This window comes from Brienomyrus brachyistius, chromosome 7 (assembly GCF_023856365.1).
Source record: "Brienomyrus brachyistius isolate T26 chromosome 7, BBRACH_0.4, whole genome shotgun sequence".
Classification (NCBI taxonomy): Eukaryota; Metazoa; Chordata; class Actinopteri; order Osteoglossiformes; family Mormyridae; genus Brienomyrus; species Brienomyrus brachyistius.
In genome coordinates this window covers 9,427,859-9,443,912 of record NC_064539.1, presented here as the reverse complement: position 1 = coordinate 9,443,912, position 16,054 = coordinate 9,427,859, and the positions used below count along the sequence as shown (strand labels likewise).

The 16,054-nt window shown below is 46.5% G+C and overlaps 2 protein-coding genes across 6 annotated transcripts; one reads left to right on the top strand and one right to left on the bottom strand.

The window, feature by feature from the left end:
* The first annotated feature begins 236 nt into the window (after positions 1-236).
* zdhhc12b (zinc finger DHHC-type palmitoyltransferase 12b) lies at positions 237-4,126 on the top strand. 2 transcript variants are annotated; one of them, XM_049020738.1, is made up of 6 exons: positions 237-659; positions 1,656-1,795; positions 1,912-1,998; positions 2,359-2,525; positions 2,645-2,692; positions 2,839-4,126. In XM_049020738.1, the coding sequence occupies exons 1-6, from the start codon at positions 563-565 to the stop codon at positions 3,056-3,058; spliced, it is 759 nt and encodes a 252-aa protein (XP_048876695.1). In that variant the 5' UTR covers positions 237-562; the 3' UTR covers positions 3,059-4,126. The 2 variants fall into 2 exon arrangements, with proteins under 2 accessions (XP_048876695.1, XP_048876694.1); XM_049020737.1 differs by having other exon boundaries at positions 241-659; positions 2,649-4,126.
* A 27-nt stretch (positions 4,127-4,153) lies between these two features.
* Positions 4,154-15,510, bottom strand: pkn3 (protein kinase N3). 4 transcript variants are annotated; one of them, XM_049020732.1, is made up of 22 exons: positions 14,994-15,510; positions 14,134-14,410; positions 13,262-13,416; positions 12,816-12,942; positions 12,229-12,380; positions 11,483-11,696; positions 10,782-10,958; positions 9,879-9,988; positions 9,401-9,544; positions 8,920-8,995; positions 8,509-8,674; positions 8,310-8,421; positions 8,019-8,086; positions 7,862-7,931; positions 7,557-7,648; positions 7,095-7,271; positions 6,868-6,930; positions 6,713-6,792; positions 6,470-6,612; positions 6,174-6,281; positions 5,401-5,481; positions 4,154-4,961 (listed from the first exon to the last, which is right to left on the bottom strand). In XM_049020732.1, the coding sequence occupies exons 1-22, from the start codon at positions 15,012-15,014 to the stop codon at positions 4,761-4,763; spliced, it is 2,814 nt and encodes a 937-aa protein (XP_048876689.1). In that variant the 5' UTR covers positions 15,015-15,510; the 3' UTR covers positions 4,154-4,760. The 4 variants fall into 4 exon arrangements, 3 of the variants coding, with proteins under 3 accessions (XP_048876689.1, XP_048876691.1, XP_048876690.1); XM_049020734.1 differs by having other exon boundaries at positions 8,325-8,421; XM_049020733.1 differs by having other exon boundaries at positions 6,713-6,789; positions 14,994-15,509.
* Positions 15,511-16,054: the final 544 nt, after the last annotated feature.

The following is a 16,054-nucleotide window of genomic DNA, read 5'->3' as shown; positions in this document are numbered from 1 at the left end:
GTGGAGTTCACGTTTGACCATTTATTAAGGTGCGGCTTTCAAATACTTACGGGAATGAGCAGCTAGTACAATTAAGATGCTTTTATTCATAAGCAGTTATGTTATATAGTAAGAACACTACATACATAGATTCTAGACATAATTGCAAATGTAATGGATATATTGCCTTCTAGCGACCGTAGTGTAATATCGCCATTATTGCTCTGAGCTCACGCTTGCGTGCCACGTGACGTCCTTCGACCAATCGGAATTCTCAAATTTAGCGACGGCAACACTGCATATCAAAACAAACCAGCGAATTGCGGCTCCGGATGAAGAAGAACAGGCGCTGTAATTCAGCCGGAGAGAGGATTTTGAAAATATTTTCAGCCGGAGGAGAGCGCCTGTCAGTGGCCCGTCACTGCAGAGGAATGTATGCTTCGGTTTATTTGGCTAGATGGCAGCGTCGTCCATAGGAATTTACTGGAATAGAGACGCGACATTTGAAGAGCTGGACAGAAAAACTCGGATGTATTTTTGTTAATTGACTCGTATGCATATATATTAGTCTGAGAATGCTAGGATGTTTAAAAATGTGTTTGGGTCGGGATTCCTCGTGAGGACAGCGCATGTCATTCTGACATGGGTGATAACGCTGATACTCTTTTTGCACGATACGGGTAAGTAAATGGCAGCGCCGGTCCGATCCGCCTGCCTGCGGTGAATTTAAATCCGAAACGACGCCCCTATTGAGCTGTAACGTGATGTGAGACTGCGAAAACCTGTGTCTTTACAAGTCATATATATGGTTATTGGTGCTAAGGGATACACTTTAGGGTGGCTGGGATGATCAGGCTCATCCTTGGCGTATTACGTTATGTAGTCGATGGGAAGGCTCCATTTGACAGCTTGCTACTTTGGAAGGCAAACGAAAAACACTTTAGGTAGCAATATTGGGTTATCTGTCCGGGTATGGTCATTCTTAGACCTGGTTTGGCAGCTGGCCCAGGTAATTTCCGAAGCCGCACGATACTCTGTAGCTCCCCGGGGAGCCGCTGGGTCCGACGGCTTCAGCCTCCATGAGCGCAGAATTACAGATCATTGTGCTCTTTGGAGCTGCGCCTTGTAATATCTCATATTTTAATAAATAGCTGACGTTCTCTCATTAAAATTTACTGTATTTAATGAAATGAAGTAATGAAATAAAGATCATTTAATGGAATAATCTGTTTATGTAATGAAACGAAATATATTTAATGAAATAATCTGTCTAGATGAATATCTTTTAATTGTATGTGCATTTGATAAATATCATTGAAAATGTGATTCTGGAAGCACATTGCATATTATGTAAGTCCTACATCACTGTGGGCCGTAAACGTAATTTTTTTCTATTTAAACCTAGTGTCCTCGTGTTGATAGGCTGTAATTGAACAGTGGTTCCCTGAACTGGAGTTTATTAATTCCAGTTTGACCAGTGGTCCTCAACCACAGGTTTTTTTGGTTGACCCAACACTCGGCTGAAATAGTTATTGCAGTAACTAGTCCTGGTCAGGCCTGTTTTGATAATGGGATTGTTACCGATTTTGGAAAACTTGTCTGCACTCTATGCTAAACTGGGCAGTGGACTGGGCACTAGGAGAGGCTGAATCCTGTTCTCTGGTAATGTACCACAGACCTGCGGAAGAAGGAGGAGAGTGGGGATCTGTTCCAACCTGTGCTGTTTGTGCTGCTGGTCCTCGTGTCTGTCCTGCTGTATTTCGCTGTTTCGCTGATGGACCCGGGCTTCGTGCTCTCCGAAGACAGCGACGCCAAGGTCAGTCAGGTGACACTAGGCCACCACTGGCTACCACACTGAAGTGCATTTTTCTGTATCTACATACAAGGTACACAGGTTGAAACACTCATCCTCTTGGGTCTGTATTGGTCCAGTTCAGCTTCAATGAGGAGCAACATGGCATGATCATTCCATCGGCCAAGTCGCTACGGCAACGTCGCTGCATCCACTGCATGGTGCAGGTACTGACTCGCAAAGCCCACACTGGCACTGGGATTAGATTAAGTCATTGTCTGGCTCAGTGACAAAACTGCCTATTTGCTAGCCTGTACCTGTAGATGTTACTAGAGTTGCAGCTATCTTGTGGGTTTTATTATTTTTTTTGTGAAATAACAGCTTTATTTTAATAGAAGAAATTCACATTGATTTCAGTGAGTGGGTGAATTTAGAGAAATTCAGACTGACATTTTGAGAGCAGCTATTTAAGGTGTTGGGTAACTGAAGGGATCATCTGTGCAGCACGTCCATCATGTTCAGCCATATGGGAACTCTGAACACATTGGTCTGTTCTCCCCCCATCATGCATCACCTGATTCATACAGCAACCAATGAGAGCCAAGCACTGCCAGACCTGCCAGCACTGTGTGCGGCGTTATGACCACCACTGCCCCTGGATTGAGAACTGCGTAGGGGAGAGGAATCACCGTTGGTTTGTGCTGTACCTGGCTGTGCAGCTGCTGGTGTTGGTTTGGGGCCTGCACATGGCCTGGTGAGTCACAGCACGAACCCCACAACTACACATTTATACTGTGAATATCCAGGGGTAGGTTTGGGGCTTTGAACCTACAACTGCTCATTCATGTGCACTGGTGCCTCCCTGTGTCTGAGGCAGGTCAGGGTTCACCTACGCCCCCGGCTGGGAGCAGTGGCTGCGAGGTAATTGCTTCCTGCTGGTGGCTTCGTCTGTGGTGGCCGTGTTCTCGGTGGTGGTGGTCCTGCTGTTGGGCTCGCACCTCTACTTGGTGTCCCTTAATGCCACCACCTGGGAATTCATGTCACGCCACCGCATCTCCTACCTCAAGCACTGTGGCACTGACGAGAACCCCTTCGACCGGGGCACGCTCCGCAACCTCTGGAGTTTCTTCTGCGTCTGGGGCCCCGTTGTCTGGGAGCAAGCGTACTTCGCCGAGGGCAGTGACCCTGTCTAGCCCAACCCACGGAGAGGACCCCGCCTCCCCAAGGTCAGGTGACCTTTACGAACTTTATAAACATTTACAGGAAGGAAATTTTACAGTGATTTAAAAAAAAAAACTGGCAATGACTTTCTTAGCACTTTTTAAATTTGCCTCCCCAAATTCCTGATTTGTAGCAATGTATTTTTATGAAGGATGTGTTTGACTTCTGTACTTTTTTAGCAAATGTCTGGAATTTAGTAGGATCACTGCCTAAGTTTTATTTTACTCTGACCTGTGAAACTCAACTTTCAAGGCTGATCTTACAAAACCTGCTTTCACGTCAGTATTGCTGGTCGATGATGGTTCTAACTGGGTTTTCAGTCCATCCTCATTGTTCTCATTTCCTTTTGAGACTTAGCATTCATAATGTGAATGATGTTCCTTCCTTCAGTTTTGCATTACATATGTTCTGTACCTGCACACTGATACTCTACATCAGTGTTTCCCAACTCAGTCCTCAGGGACCCCCAGACACCCCTATTGGGGGCTGGGAGAGAGCAAAACTGTCGACTGTCTGGGGGTCCCTGAGGACGGGGCTGGGAAACATTGGTCTACACTTTCCAAGACCCCTGTACTTTCTTAAGACGTCTTGAGTGCCTTCCCTCCTACACATCACAGGGTCACACAGTGGCCTATTTAAAAGGCGCATGACTGACAGCATGAAAGCACTTAAACTGGTCAACAGGACCAAAATTAATAGACCAGTCAGTGACTGACTTCATTAATCATGACCCTCCATAATGAGCATTCGGACACCAGTAATGAAATGTATGCACTGAAGCTTTTTTCAAGGTGTTTCCTTTTCTTGAATTCCAGTCTACATGCCCCTGTAGCCATACTCCCAGCGTGCTGTGCATTAAATTGATGGGATGGGGGTGATTTTCATTTACAAGTCAAACATTAGGCAATATGATCAACACTCTAGTTTGTCTCAATGATTTCCCATGAAACTCTTGCAGTGATGATTTTCTTCCTATACGAGTAACAAGTTTTTATAATAATGGTATATAATTAAGCTATAATTTAAGAAGGAAAATTGTTCATGCAATACGCCATGTCATGCAGTATTTCCAAATTTCCTTTTGTAATATCTTAAAACAGTATTGTACTGATTAAAAGGTGTTAAAGGTGTGAAGCTCAGCCTCAAAGTGAGAGAAATCAGTCGATATACAAAATGCCTCATTTATTTTTTCCTTACATCAAAAGAGAACTCATATATATACCCTTATTTCAAAAGAATGCACCTCTTTCTCATACATAACATTTTAATTAGCAGTTCTGGTTCTCAAGTCAGTTTTACAGAAGTAATTAGATTCACTGTAGTTTGAAAAGCCCATATGCATTCCCTCAGTTTATACAGGCAACAATCTGTACAACCCCATATCGTCACAGTATAGAGCACGAGTTCTTGTGTGGTTTGTAAATACGTCCCAAACAATAGCTCCTGCCAAAACCAAAGGACAGCTCATTACCCTTGAATACCTCTAATGTCCAGATGGTCATGGGGGGAGGAGCTCTCTCTCTCTAAAAATGCAAAGATGGTACAAATATGAATTAGAAATGTGAACAGGTCATCCACTGTGGACGGGATTGCCTTGCTCTCAGTATGACTGCTTAATTGGTTTTTGTTTGGCCTAAACCTGAGAATGATTGAATAGTGCACGGTAATCCCATCCACCTCAGGGTTTGAAGCCTCATTACTGATTTATTCTGGTTTATAAAAAGCAATAATCCCAGAGGCTGCTGCCTCATAGCAGAAGTGCATGCGGTCAGGGCGGGACCAGAATGTCGAAGTGGGCAAACACACATTGCTGGGTAGCCGTGAGGAAGCAGGGGGATTGTGGGGGGGTCAACTCGGGCCTGAGGCGTGTGAACTCGCTGTCGAAATTGCTGATGTCCATCGGGCCCCTGATGGAGGGCAGGAACGGCGGTTTCACACGCTTGGCCATCAGCGCCTCCCAGTCCACTGCCTGCCAACACCAGTCATCAGTCACCTTTCCCTCTGTTACACGTACAATCGTAACTGCTCTACTGAAGTAACAAGCTAGGCAGAAGATCAGCTTGCACCTGTGATGCAGGTGTCACTCAGGTGCTATTTAAAACCTGTTACCCAAAACACGCAGGGCTGTCACGGCTGCATATTAACATGTGACTCGGTAGACAGTTTTACAAATGAGAGTCTAGCATATGGTGGGCTATCAGATTTCTGAAGGTCTCCCAGGAGAGACGCAAAGACACGGACGCTTCAATATGTGAGCTTTCACCTCCACACATGCCCTGCACACACCTTCCATGATGTTTCCCAAGTGACTGACTTGGTATTTAAACAAAAGTTCCCCACCCCCATGTGAGAAAATGGAACCAGGTGATTCAAAGGAATTCTCAAAGGCCATAAATAAAACAAACAACCTGGAAGAACATGTGCGCCTTGACCTCCTCAGCATCTCGTTCCCCTGCCCCCAGCCTCTTCTCTGGGACTTTCCTCAGCAGCTGAGACATAAAACCGCTCATCATTTATTCATCGTGATATTTTTACCTCCTTTCCTTTATGCCGCCTTCCATTTACACAGACGGGTACGGTCTGAGATCACCGGGCGTCCGGTGCCACATTCGAGAACTCGGCCGTTGAGGCCCCGCCTCCTTGGGGATTTGAGCTTAAAGCTTGTCAGTCATAAGTCTGTCTCCGTAACTGTTGCCGCCACAAAAACAAAGTCACAATGATTCAAGGCATCTTCGGTGAATGTCAGCCACCATTAATGGCACACTGTCCCAAAGAAGCGACATTAATCAACGTACTACAATGTCAGGAAGCTCATTCTGAATCCGACCTCAAATTCGCAGAAGAAATAGAACGCTTCTTCTAATCTGAAAAGGTCCTTGGCCTTGTGTGCCTGAATTAGGGGTCACCAGGACCCTCAGAATTTGTATTTTTAGATGATTCCTGTCTCATCTGTTTGACACCAAGGAACATTACTGTAAATATAACATTACTGATATAACTTAAAATGTGTTAAATGCCATAAAATATATACATTTAAATGTTTTCATTTTGTTAAATAAGAATAGTTAACTAGAAGGCAAATATGGGGGCAAAATATGAATTTAATAGGTATCTATGAAAAATGACAACAGGATTTTCTTTACGTGTAATAACAATACGGGTTATAAGAATGTAACGGTACCTTCTGGATAATGGAAACAGACTCTGGTGAGAGGAACCTGGGATACTGCACTTCGTCGTTCACAATGCTGTCGAACACCTCCTCTTCACTGTCTCCAGGAAATGGAGACTGGCAAAGATATGAACGCTCGGTATTTCAAGTGAAGTTTTGCATATATCTTAAAAAAAAAATCCTGAAACTGGTATAAAGGAAAATGAGGGCAGACCACTGTCTTAGGGATCCCATGGGCATCTGAAATAATGGGAACCCATCACCCCCTCCCAACATGTTCCACCAACAGAAAATCGAAAACTAACCTCTCCCACCAGCATCTCAAAGATAAGAACCCCCATGCCCCACCAGTCTACAGCTCGGGTATAGCTGTTTTCCATCAGAACCTCCGGGGCCAGGAATTCTGGGGTACCACAAAATGTTGATGTCCTGTCCCCATGACCCATACCTGTGGGGGGGGTGGGCAGCGATAGGATGGTCAGTTACTACTGGGAACCAAAAGTTTGCATTCATGGGTAGTGTGTAGATTCACGCCTCAGTGACCTTACCTTCCTTGCACAAGCCAAAGTCTGCAATTTTCACAAAGCCATCGGCATCCATTAGGAGGTTGTCTAGTTTCAGATCCCTGCTTCCCGAAACAGGAAAGACAGACTGAAAAATATCCCTCTGGCGCACTTCAGAACATGGTATGATCAGTACTCACCTGTAGACAATTCCATGTAGGTGCAGGAACTGGAGGCCTAGCAAGACACAGGCTGCGAAAAACCTGAGGAACACCACGGAGGCAAGGAACTTTCAAGTAGGTACAGACACACACGGATGTACATGGGAATTGCTGAAGGAGCACGAAAGGTGCTTTTGTAAGTATTTCTGGGAATATTTCATCCCCAGGCACGGTTCAAAACATCAGGAACCTTATCCAGTGCTTACCGGGTCTGCTCCTCAGTGAAGATGCTGTTGTGGATGTGGATCATCAGGTCACCTCCAGGGCAGTAGTCCATCACAAAGCACACGTGGTCAGCCGTTTGTAAGCAGGCGTGCAGGTTCACGAGGAAGGGGTGCCTCGAAGTGGTGATGGTCTCGAAGATTCGCTTCTCACACATAAGACTTCATGCACATGGAAAGGAACTCGCCTCAGACATCGTATCTTTAAAAGTCCTCAAATTGGTAGAATGTTTCGTTAAACAAAATGAGTGCAGACAACAATTTCAACTCTTCTGACTGGACTAATAAGTTAGTTAGAAATGTTAAAATTGCTGCTATGAGGAAGGCCATCATTCCACTCCATAGCACACTACAAATTGAGAGCCATTTAGAGTTTGCTGCAAATACATCTGCCAAATAACTCTGACCCACTGAACTACACACACACACACACACACACACACACACCTTTCCACTTCGTCTCGGGTGATGATGTCAGCTTTTTTCAGAGCCTTAATGGCAAACAATTTCCCAGTGTTCTTAAATTCTGCCAGCAAGACCTGAGATGGACGAGAGGACTTTTACGGTTAAGGACCCAGATAAAGGGTGACAGGAGAGCTGTGGGTTCAGATAATGAAAAAGTGCCCATTTCAGTGTGGTGCAAGTTAAACCACATCACATGAAAACAGATGAGAGCATTTCGCTGTTTGAAGGGGATACCTCTGTGTATTCCGGTAAATATTACATTAATACAATAAGCTACCGGCACTCGCCTTCCCAAAGTGCCCCCTGCCCAGCACGGCAAGGCAGCTGAAGTCCTCCATCTGCATGGCAGGTTGGGGCCTGCAGGAAGAACAACATGGGCCACCTTGGGGTTAACAAGCGGGAATTCTGAGGGCTTTGAGGAACTGCGGCCGGTGCCATCATTACGGAGAAGTGGGGAAGGCAGTCCCGATCCTGGGGGCCACATCGTCTTCTGTCTGACGTCTGCCGGTAGGCTGTAAGAAAGCAGAGGACAACAGGGAACATTTGAAACGGCGAGAATCACTGAGTAAAGAAGAAACCAATGTGAATGAATACGCTTACAACTTATTAGTAATATTACCATTACCAGGATTGTAACAGTTCTTGCACACAAAAAAACAGTTGAAGTTATACATTTTATTTGAATAAACCGTGGTAAGTCCATAATTTCTATGGCAGGAGATTGCTGCTAATTACGCTGGAGTGTATGACCGTGAAGGGACTCTCGGGGGTGGGATTTCCCAGGCTGCTGTGGGGGGGTCTTGCATGCCTCTCCTCGCTGAAGTGGAGCCTCATTACAGCACTTTCCCTACAACAAAGAATGCTGGCAGGTAAGGTCAGAGCCGAGATAAAATTGCTGAAAATTCACATGCGAAAAGTGGGGAGGGACTCTCACTCAAGGGCCGGGGGGGTCAACATGGCAGCAGCATCCTCAAATGGCGGCATGGGCAGGGGGGGGCTGGTGGCAGTCATAGAGCCGCAGGGTGGCAGCACACTCATCACCAGGCGCCCCCATGTGGCGAAATTGATATTCATCTGAGAAGCACGCAGGAAGTTCTTCCCTGGGAAGAGAGCAGGTAGGAGTAACTCAGGTCAGTGTTTCTCAAACTAGTCCTCAGGAACCCCCAGACAGTCCATGTTTTTGCTTCCTACCCAGTTCCCTGATAGATGGGAAGGAGCAAAACATGGACCGCCCTGAGGTCTCCAAGGACAGGTTTGAGAAACACTGAGGTAACTGGAGAGATGTTCTGGGAGCTTGAAGGACTGCTTCAGGGCCGGGCCTGGCGTGGTGGGGGGGGGGGGGTACCTTTCTCCTTGGGGAAAATGCGTTTCTGCCGTTGTAGCTTTGCGGGGCGCTCTATCACAGGATTTATGAATGTCACCTACAGGATTACAAAGCAGTCAAGAAAGAAGGGGGTGAGCAGTCTGTAACCTGCTCCTCAGGGCAGGTACCCTGGAACTCTGGGTAAGGGGGAGAAAGGCCAACAATGGCCCACAAGGGCTACAGGGTAAACAGTTCCACACTCTAAACTGCTTTAATATAGTAATTATTTGGGCTGCTCAGCTCAGTGGGTGCTTCATGTGTCAGGCACTAATGAAAGCGGTTTTTCCAAATCTGCAGTCCTGAAGTTCTGGAGGACCAGACCATGAACCCTGACCACAAACGGCAGAACCTAAGAGTTACATAAGAAAATTGGTGAGGGAAGCGCAGCCAGGAAAAGTGATGTCAGGCAGGAGGAAAGAAAGGAACAGACCCCCACTCAATCTGTCATGGGTCGGGACCCCACCTCGGCAGTCAGTGCTCCCTGGGGCTCCATGCTCAGGCACAGGCTATGACGCTTATTGTCCAGGAAGTCTTCCAGTCGCAAGAACTTGACAGCACACAGCTCCCTCCAGTCCCGCCAGTGTACCCCAATCTCCAGCTCCCGGGACTAGTCAGGGGAGGGGAAGCAGACAAACATGCAAACAAGCAAGCAAAACAAACAAAACATACATATATCGGTGCTGAAACCGTATCTGGCCACAATGCTGTAATTTGAGTGACATTACCATTCTAGGAGACACACTGGACATTGACACAAAAATGGTAAAGGCAAATAGGGAAATTTAAGTGGCTAAAAAGAGACATTCATACCACAGCACTAACAAACCACCATTATGGAGTGACTCCGACCTGACTAATAAATGAATCAGAGCTGTCAGTGAGGACGGGAAGCAGAGATCTATGTGGCCTTTTCTCCGGCACCAAGTGCCATCAGGACTCACCCGCTCCAGCTCAACAGTGAAGCTCTGGGTCCAGTTCTGGGGGCCTGGGGGTCTCCAAAATGTACGGCCCACTATCCGATTGTCCAGTTTGAGCACAGCGCTCACCTCCGCTGGGGGACGAGGGGGGCAGAGTCAGACCACCCCACACACACTGCACAATGTTTCGTTGTTAAGGAGGTATTACAAAATAAAGAGAGAGGCATTATAATACTTTTGTTCATCAATACATCACATCCTGCCAAGCTAAACAAAATCATGTTACAGCCAAGGGACATTTAATATCTCCATATGACATCGCCAAGGCACAGACGCTGCAAGCCTGATGCCAGTAAAAAATAAAAAACAGCAAGCTGTCAGGCAAAGTTGACGTTGTCAGATGAATTCCCAGCTTCACTCCTGTATGCTGAACAACATAACATTATCCGTTTTTATACACGTACAATTACTTAAATCAGCAGACACTTTTATCCAAAACTATGTACAGGTGAGGGAAATAGCACATTATAAGCATACAGCTTTCCAGGAGTCAACTAGGCATAAGTGCAGCTAGTGCCGATTTTCCAATCGACATACCCCTACATATAAACTGGACACATTACCTGGTGTAAAGTCCCATTACAGTGAAAGTGACCAACAACAAAGTGAGCAAATATGCAGACTTTGCCACCAGGGGGCGCTCTTTGTAAACAAAGGCAACAGGCCTATTTACTGTCGTGACAAAAGCTACCTCCATCAGATTGGTTAAAATGTTAATACAAAACCACGACACAACAACACCTCTACCTGACACTGTCTACAACAAGCCTCATAAAACTAGAAAATCAAAGTGATCAATATTAAGTATAAATATTCAGGCTCTAGTCTCTGTGAAAAACACTTCTGACCACACCAAGGCCTGCTTACCGCTGAGCTCATCGGTCTTGCTTGCTCTGCCACTGCGACTTGACAGCCCTGTCCTTGCCCGCAGGGACCTGCCATCGGCCGGGGTGCCAGGTGTCACCAGAACACTGGTCGCCCGGCAACGGCCTGGTACGAATTCCAGCATGTCCTGGCAGCCCACCAGCCTCACCTCCAGCCGGCCTGCATGAACAGTGAACGCGGGTTCGACACTGGCACTCCTGATAGTGAACTTCATCATATGGAATATAGGCAATGCTCCAGTGAAGATTAGTCATTCTAGTGTGGTTTTCCAAATTACAGCACTTCAGTGCTATAATTATAAAGCAAAAAACAACAGGGATCCAGGACCGCTGGTGCTTGGACCCCTAAATACTAGTACCACAGATGAGCACTAATTACCACTATATAACTAAACCTGTAGTTAACAGCCAATTACAAAGGCTGCATGTTGGTTAATGCAGGACCAGAGGATAGGTCCTACGGGAGCGAAATTTTTTAAATGATTCAACAAAAAAGCTGATTTGCGTACGAATATAGAAGCAACATCTGTAAGGAAGGTACCTAATTTTGGATGGAAGAAGCTGCATAGTAAAAGGGCTCTGCTATTGGTTATTAATCAGGGATAATTAACACCCAATGACCCAGTATCAGACAAGGGGTCGGAAATGGATGGATCGTTAACGTTAGGGGGCTGTTGCTGTTACCTGTGAGGGAGGCAGGTTTAAATAAGGAGGAAGAAGAGGAGGAAGAGGAGCAGAGGCGGAGGCGCTGCGACCCCGAGCAGGGCGAGATCCCGTTCAGCTCCTCCCGGATGGCTGACCGCTGGGGGTGCTCCGGGGGGAGCTCAGTCAGCCTCCGCTCCAGGGAAACACGCAGGAGGTCCAGCTTCTGAGAGGACTCCAGAAAGCGAGCCTGGGCCTAGAGGCCGCCACACACAGGCATGCAAACACACAAACGTACATACAGATACACACACACACACACACGTGTAAATGTGCACGCACACATATACAGACATGCATGCAAACACACAAACGTACATACAGATACACACACACACACACGTGTAAATGTGCACGCACATATGCCCGCGCACACACATACAGACATGCATGGGCGCATACACACGCAAACAAATGCATACATGCGCAGACACACACACAAACACATGCAGACACAAGCAAACGCACAGCCAACTGTGTTAGTCTTGGTCACGGCAGAACAGGCCAGAACAAACCTGATGGGGGGGGTGAGGGTTGAAGCATTGACGATATGCATGCACCCCCCCACCCCTGGGTCAAAACAAACGTCTCTAGCATATGTGCACAGTAAAATGCTGAATTCCAGACCATGAAAAGCTGAATTCCAGCATTCACTCTGGAAGTGCCGGTTTCCATTCATTTCTAACGGCAGACACGTCTCGCTCCCCCAGCCTCCCCCGTTGCCGTACCTCAATGAGTGCGCGCCGATCCTGCACCTTCCGTCCTCCCAGCTGCCTCCACACATTCTTGGCCCCATCCGCCACTGCCGCCTCGATCATCAGGTGATGTCGCAGCTCCGCTACCCGCAGCTCCAGGGGACTCACGGCCTCTAGGGGGCGCCCTGTCAGCAATATGCAGAGAACAGAACCAAAAAGGCCCCCAGACCCATGACTGGCACTTAACTGCAGAGAGTGAAGAGGCACTTTGTAAGCCCTCGTTCGCAAAAAACTAATATTCAGATCCTCGGTGACAAACTGACACACCAGATGGCAAACAGACATCACAGGGGCTAAACAAAGTTTTTAGTTTTTGGAAACAGAGATATTAAAGAAAAACTTTAGTGGCTTAAAAGCATCAAAAGCAGGTCTCCATACATCAAACTGGCTGAAGCTTTGAGAAGAAATGAAGAGCAAATCTCCCCAACACACAGTGAATTTGTTTGTTTGTTTTTAGATGAGACTGCCAATGACCTAAAATATATCCTGTGGACCGAGCTTTTGGAAATCTGTGGGATCTTTTAACGTTCATGTTGAAGACCCACCCTCCCCAATCTCACCCTCAGGGTCTACACCTGCCCGCTCCCCCCGTGCCTGTGTGACCTTCACGATCTGCATACGGATCAGCTCGATCTTGGTACGGCTGTCCCGTAACATCTGCTGGGCCGTGGACAGCAGCTTCCGGTCCTGGGGGGGGGGGGGGTCATGTGGAGGCTGTTATCAATACCTGATCAACTCTGAATTCTGGGAAGAGCTGGTTGACTTTGAAGAACATTCTTTGGAAAGTTGGTGGATCCCCCCCGTTAAGATGAAAGGGAACTGGAGCAAAACACCCCATAGGTTTCTTTTTCCAGAGAACAATCCTCTGAAAGAACTTAAGTTTCATTATCTTACTCTAAATCATACAGTAATTATTGATGTGAATATTAATACTGAATAACACGTCCAATGCTTCATGCACGATTGCCTTGCTCCAGCCTTCAGTGTGATACTTCCCGCTGCTCACCTTGACAGAGCTGCTCGTGTAGGTCTGGACGATGTTCTCTGCTCCCTGCTTCACCTTTATTTCCATGGTCAGCTGCTTCTGGAGGGTGCGAATCCGGGAGGCTAGTGGGGAAGTGCACTCCACCCATCGGCACGGGTCAGGAGACGTCGTGTCGTCTAGCAGGGACACACGCAAGTGTCCAATGTGAAGTGCACGTCAGTTTTACATAAATATAAAAGTGGATTGATAATGACAGCAAGTCACTATTCTTTACATAGCCAGGAAAGCTAACTGAACCAATCAAAACAGAGGAATGGGTCGTTGTGGAAAACAGCACACAGGGCCCAACAGGGAATGAGATTTGATGGCTCCCCTGCCAAGGTAAGCTATAAAACTTTTCCAGGATTTGTTGCCAAAGGCCTGACATGTTTGGATCCAAGTCAGCACATGCAAGACAAATTCAGATCAGGTCGTCGTCCAGCCGGACTCAAACTCAGAGATTTAAATCAACGAGGTTCCTATTTACACAAGTAGGTTCACACTGAGCACACCACCCCAAAAAAAAACTAAAATATATATGTTTGGATCTGTTGTACCTAGAGTAATGAACATTATTTAGGTTAAAAGAAGTTCAATACCTTCAATACCTTATTTGAACCAAGGTCATTTTCTCTCTTGTGGCTTGTTTTTTTGTGAATTCCCCCCTTTGAGAAAAGGGCTTGGATGCCAACTGGGTCGTGGGGAGTCCGGAGCCTATCCCGGAAGCAATGGGCACGAGGCAGGGAACTCCCTAATTATTCTTAAGTGATAAATTGAGCTGGAATAAAAACAAACACACCGTGGAGTATCCCTGAATCCTGACCATTCACCTCCCACCCTAGCCGCTCACCTACCCACACGTCTCTCCTTCTCCGCACCCATAGCCCTGGCATTCAGCTCCTGCAGCTCCCAGTGCAGCTGCTCCAGCTTACGGCCAGAGGCTCGGAGCTGGCCCTCCACCTCGGCAGCATTCCTCCTGCCTGTCACCGCCCGCCGGAGCCTCTCCGCAGCTTCCTTGATCTTCAGTTCCCGCTGGATCTCCTGCCTGAGCTGCGTGCGAGCGTCCTCCAGCCGCTGCTGGAACACCGGGTCCAGGATGTCACCCTCGGCCAGGCCCAGCAGGCTTGAGCACTGCCCAGGGGGAATCAGGGAGGACCACAGACCGCAATAACCAAGTGAATCCCTCACAAGACATAACCACAAACATGCACAGATAGTTCGATATCAGCACTGCCTCATCAATTTTCTTATGTCCAAATATGTTTCCTACCAGTCTAAAATGGTCTGTGAAGCTGACAAGGTGATTATTTCATTTCCCTTATTGTTCATTTGTGTGTTACAGAGCAACAATAGTCTGCTATTCTGCCAGAGATGTATTCTATAGATTACAGGATAGAACAAATGAAGATGAAATTCATTAGATTAAATATACTCATCGTTAAAGGCAAACCCTAAATACCAGTCGGAGCAAATTTTTATTCTCGTGAAATTCATAACAGATAAGCAATAGGTTTCACTTCTGTCCCGCATAAACAAAGGCCTATGTAATCGGTTTGACTTTAATTTAGAACTACATACACCTTCATCAAAATCATCCAAAGATAAACTAGGGTTTTTAATTTCGTTCTTTGTGTTTCCAGCGAGGTTAGATAACCAGCTAAATGCGAAACACATAGTGCCTTTAGTTGATATGTTGAGGTGTGGGGACGCTCACCTGCAGCGGCAACCCCGCCATGCCACGCCGCTCTCTCGCTCTCCCCTCCGCCCACTGAAGGTGTTCGTATCGGCGGCCGGCGGATTTACAGGCGCAATCCGGGTAGACTGGAGCGGCACTATCGGCTTATAGAGTAGCTAGACACTATATAGATTCATCTGAGATGACTGAAGATGGGTGGGATTCTCATTCACCCCTTTTATATTTTCATAACAAGGTAATGTTGAATTAAAGCGCCTCAAGATTGGTGACGTCACCGACGCTCCTGGTTATCAGGTGACGTGACTGTTAGTGAATCGTGCAAATACCTACCGTATTATTTTAATTTTTCTTTTTTCCCTCTTTTTCTTGTCATACTTTATCAATTGATAGCTATGACTGTGTCCGGTGCTGTATATATAGTGACTTGTATTGTTTACCAAAATAAAGCATATTTAAAAAAAATAAAAACTGAATCGTGCAAAACAAATATATTTCTGCCAGTTCTGTTTTAAAATGGACGGGAACAAACTAGGTTAAACAGAGGTTCATTATTTGATTTTAGTCAACCGCTTTCCCTTAATCGGTACAACAGGATACTCCCCGGATCTGAACCCACAACCTTTTGGACTTGGGAGTACGTTTCCTTAACAGCGACACGGGAGTAACGACCGTGCTTTGCATGGAGATAAGCCCACAGAGAGGTGATTTGGGAGTGGGGTAATTACGGAGGACGCCGATAATCCCCAGACGAAGATCATCTCAGGACGTATTGTTAAAAGAAAACAAACCCGTATGCTGTTACTTCTTAACAGTCCATGTTATTGAGCTTTCCCTTGTCTCTAATTTTGGGGACAGAAGGTTGGCTTGCACGCTGCCTTTTGTGGTTGGGCTCATCGAAAACCCGTCTGCTTCTTTTCTGTGTGTTACTGGAAAGGTCATGCAACAGCCATTTCCCATTTGGTAGATTTGGCATTCCAGTATAGTTTAAACGAAACACAGCTGCGCTACTTTTTTGTTAACAGTGCCACAGTACGTTTATGACTGCAAGTTTTTTGCATGCGTGTCCGTATTTGTGTGTC

Bases quoted from the DNA above. Each gene is read 5' to 3' on its own strand.
- pkn3 (XM_049020732.1), bottom strand. From the start codon at position 15,014: ATGGCGGGGTTGCCGCTGCAG. The intron at 9,545-9,878 runs GTGAGTCCTGAT...TCCCCTGACTAG, and splicing joins TCACTGTTGAGCTGGAGCGG to TCCCGGGAGCTGGAGATTGG. The intron at 7,272-7,556 runs GTGTGTGTGTGT...ATGTGCATGAAG, and splicing joins ACCCGAGACGAAGTGGAAAG to TCTTATGTGTGAGAAGCGAA.
- zdhhc12b (XM_049020737.1), top strand. From the start codon at position 563: ATGTTTAAAAATGTGTTTGGGTCGGGATTCCTCGTGAGGACAGCGCAT. The intron at 660-1,655 runs GTAAGTAAATGG...AATGTACCACAG, and splicing joins ACTCTTTTTGCACGATACGG to ACCTGCGGAAGAAGGAGGAG. The intron at 2,526-2,648 runs GTGAGTCACAGC...TGTCTGAGGCAG, and splicing joins TGGGGCCTGCACATGGCCTG to GTCAGGGTTCACCTACGCCC.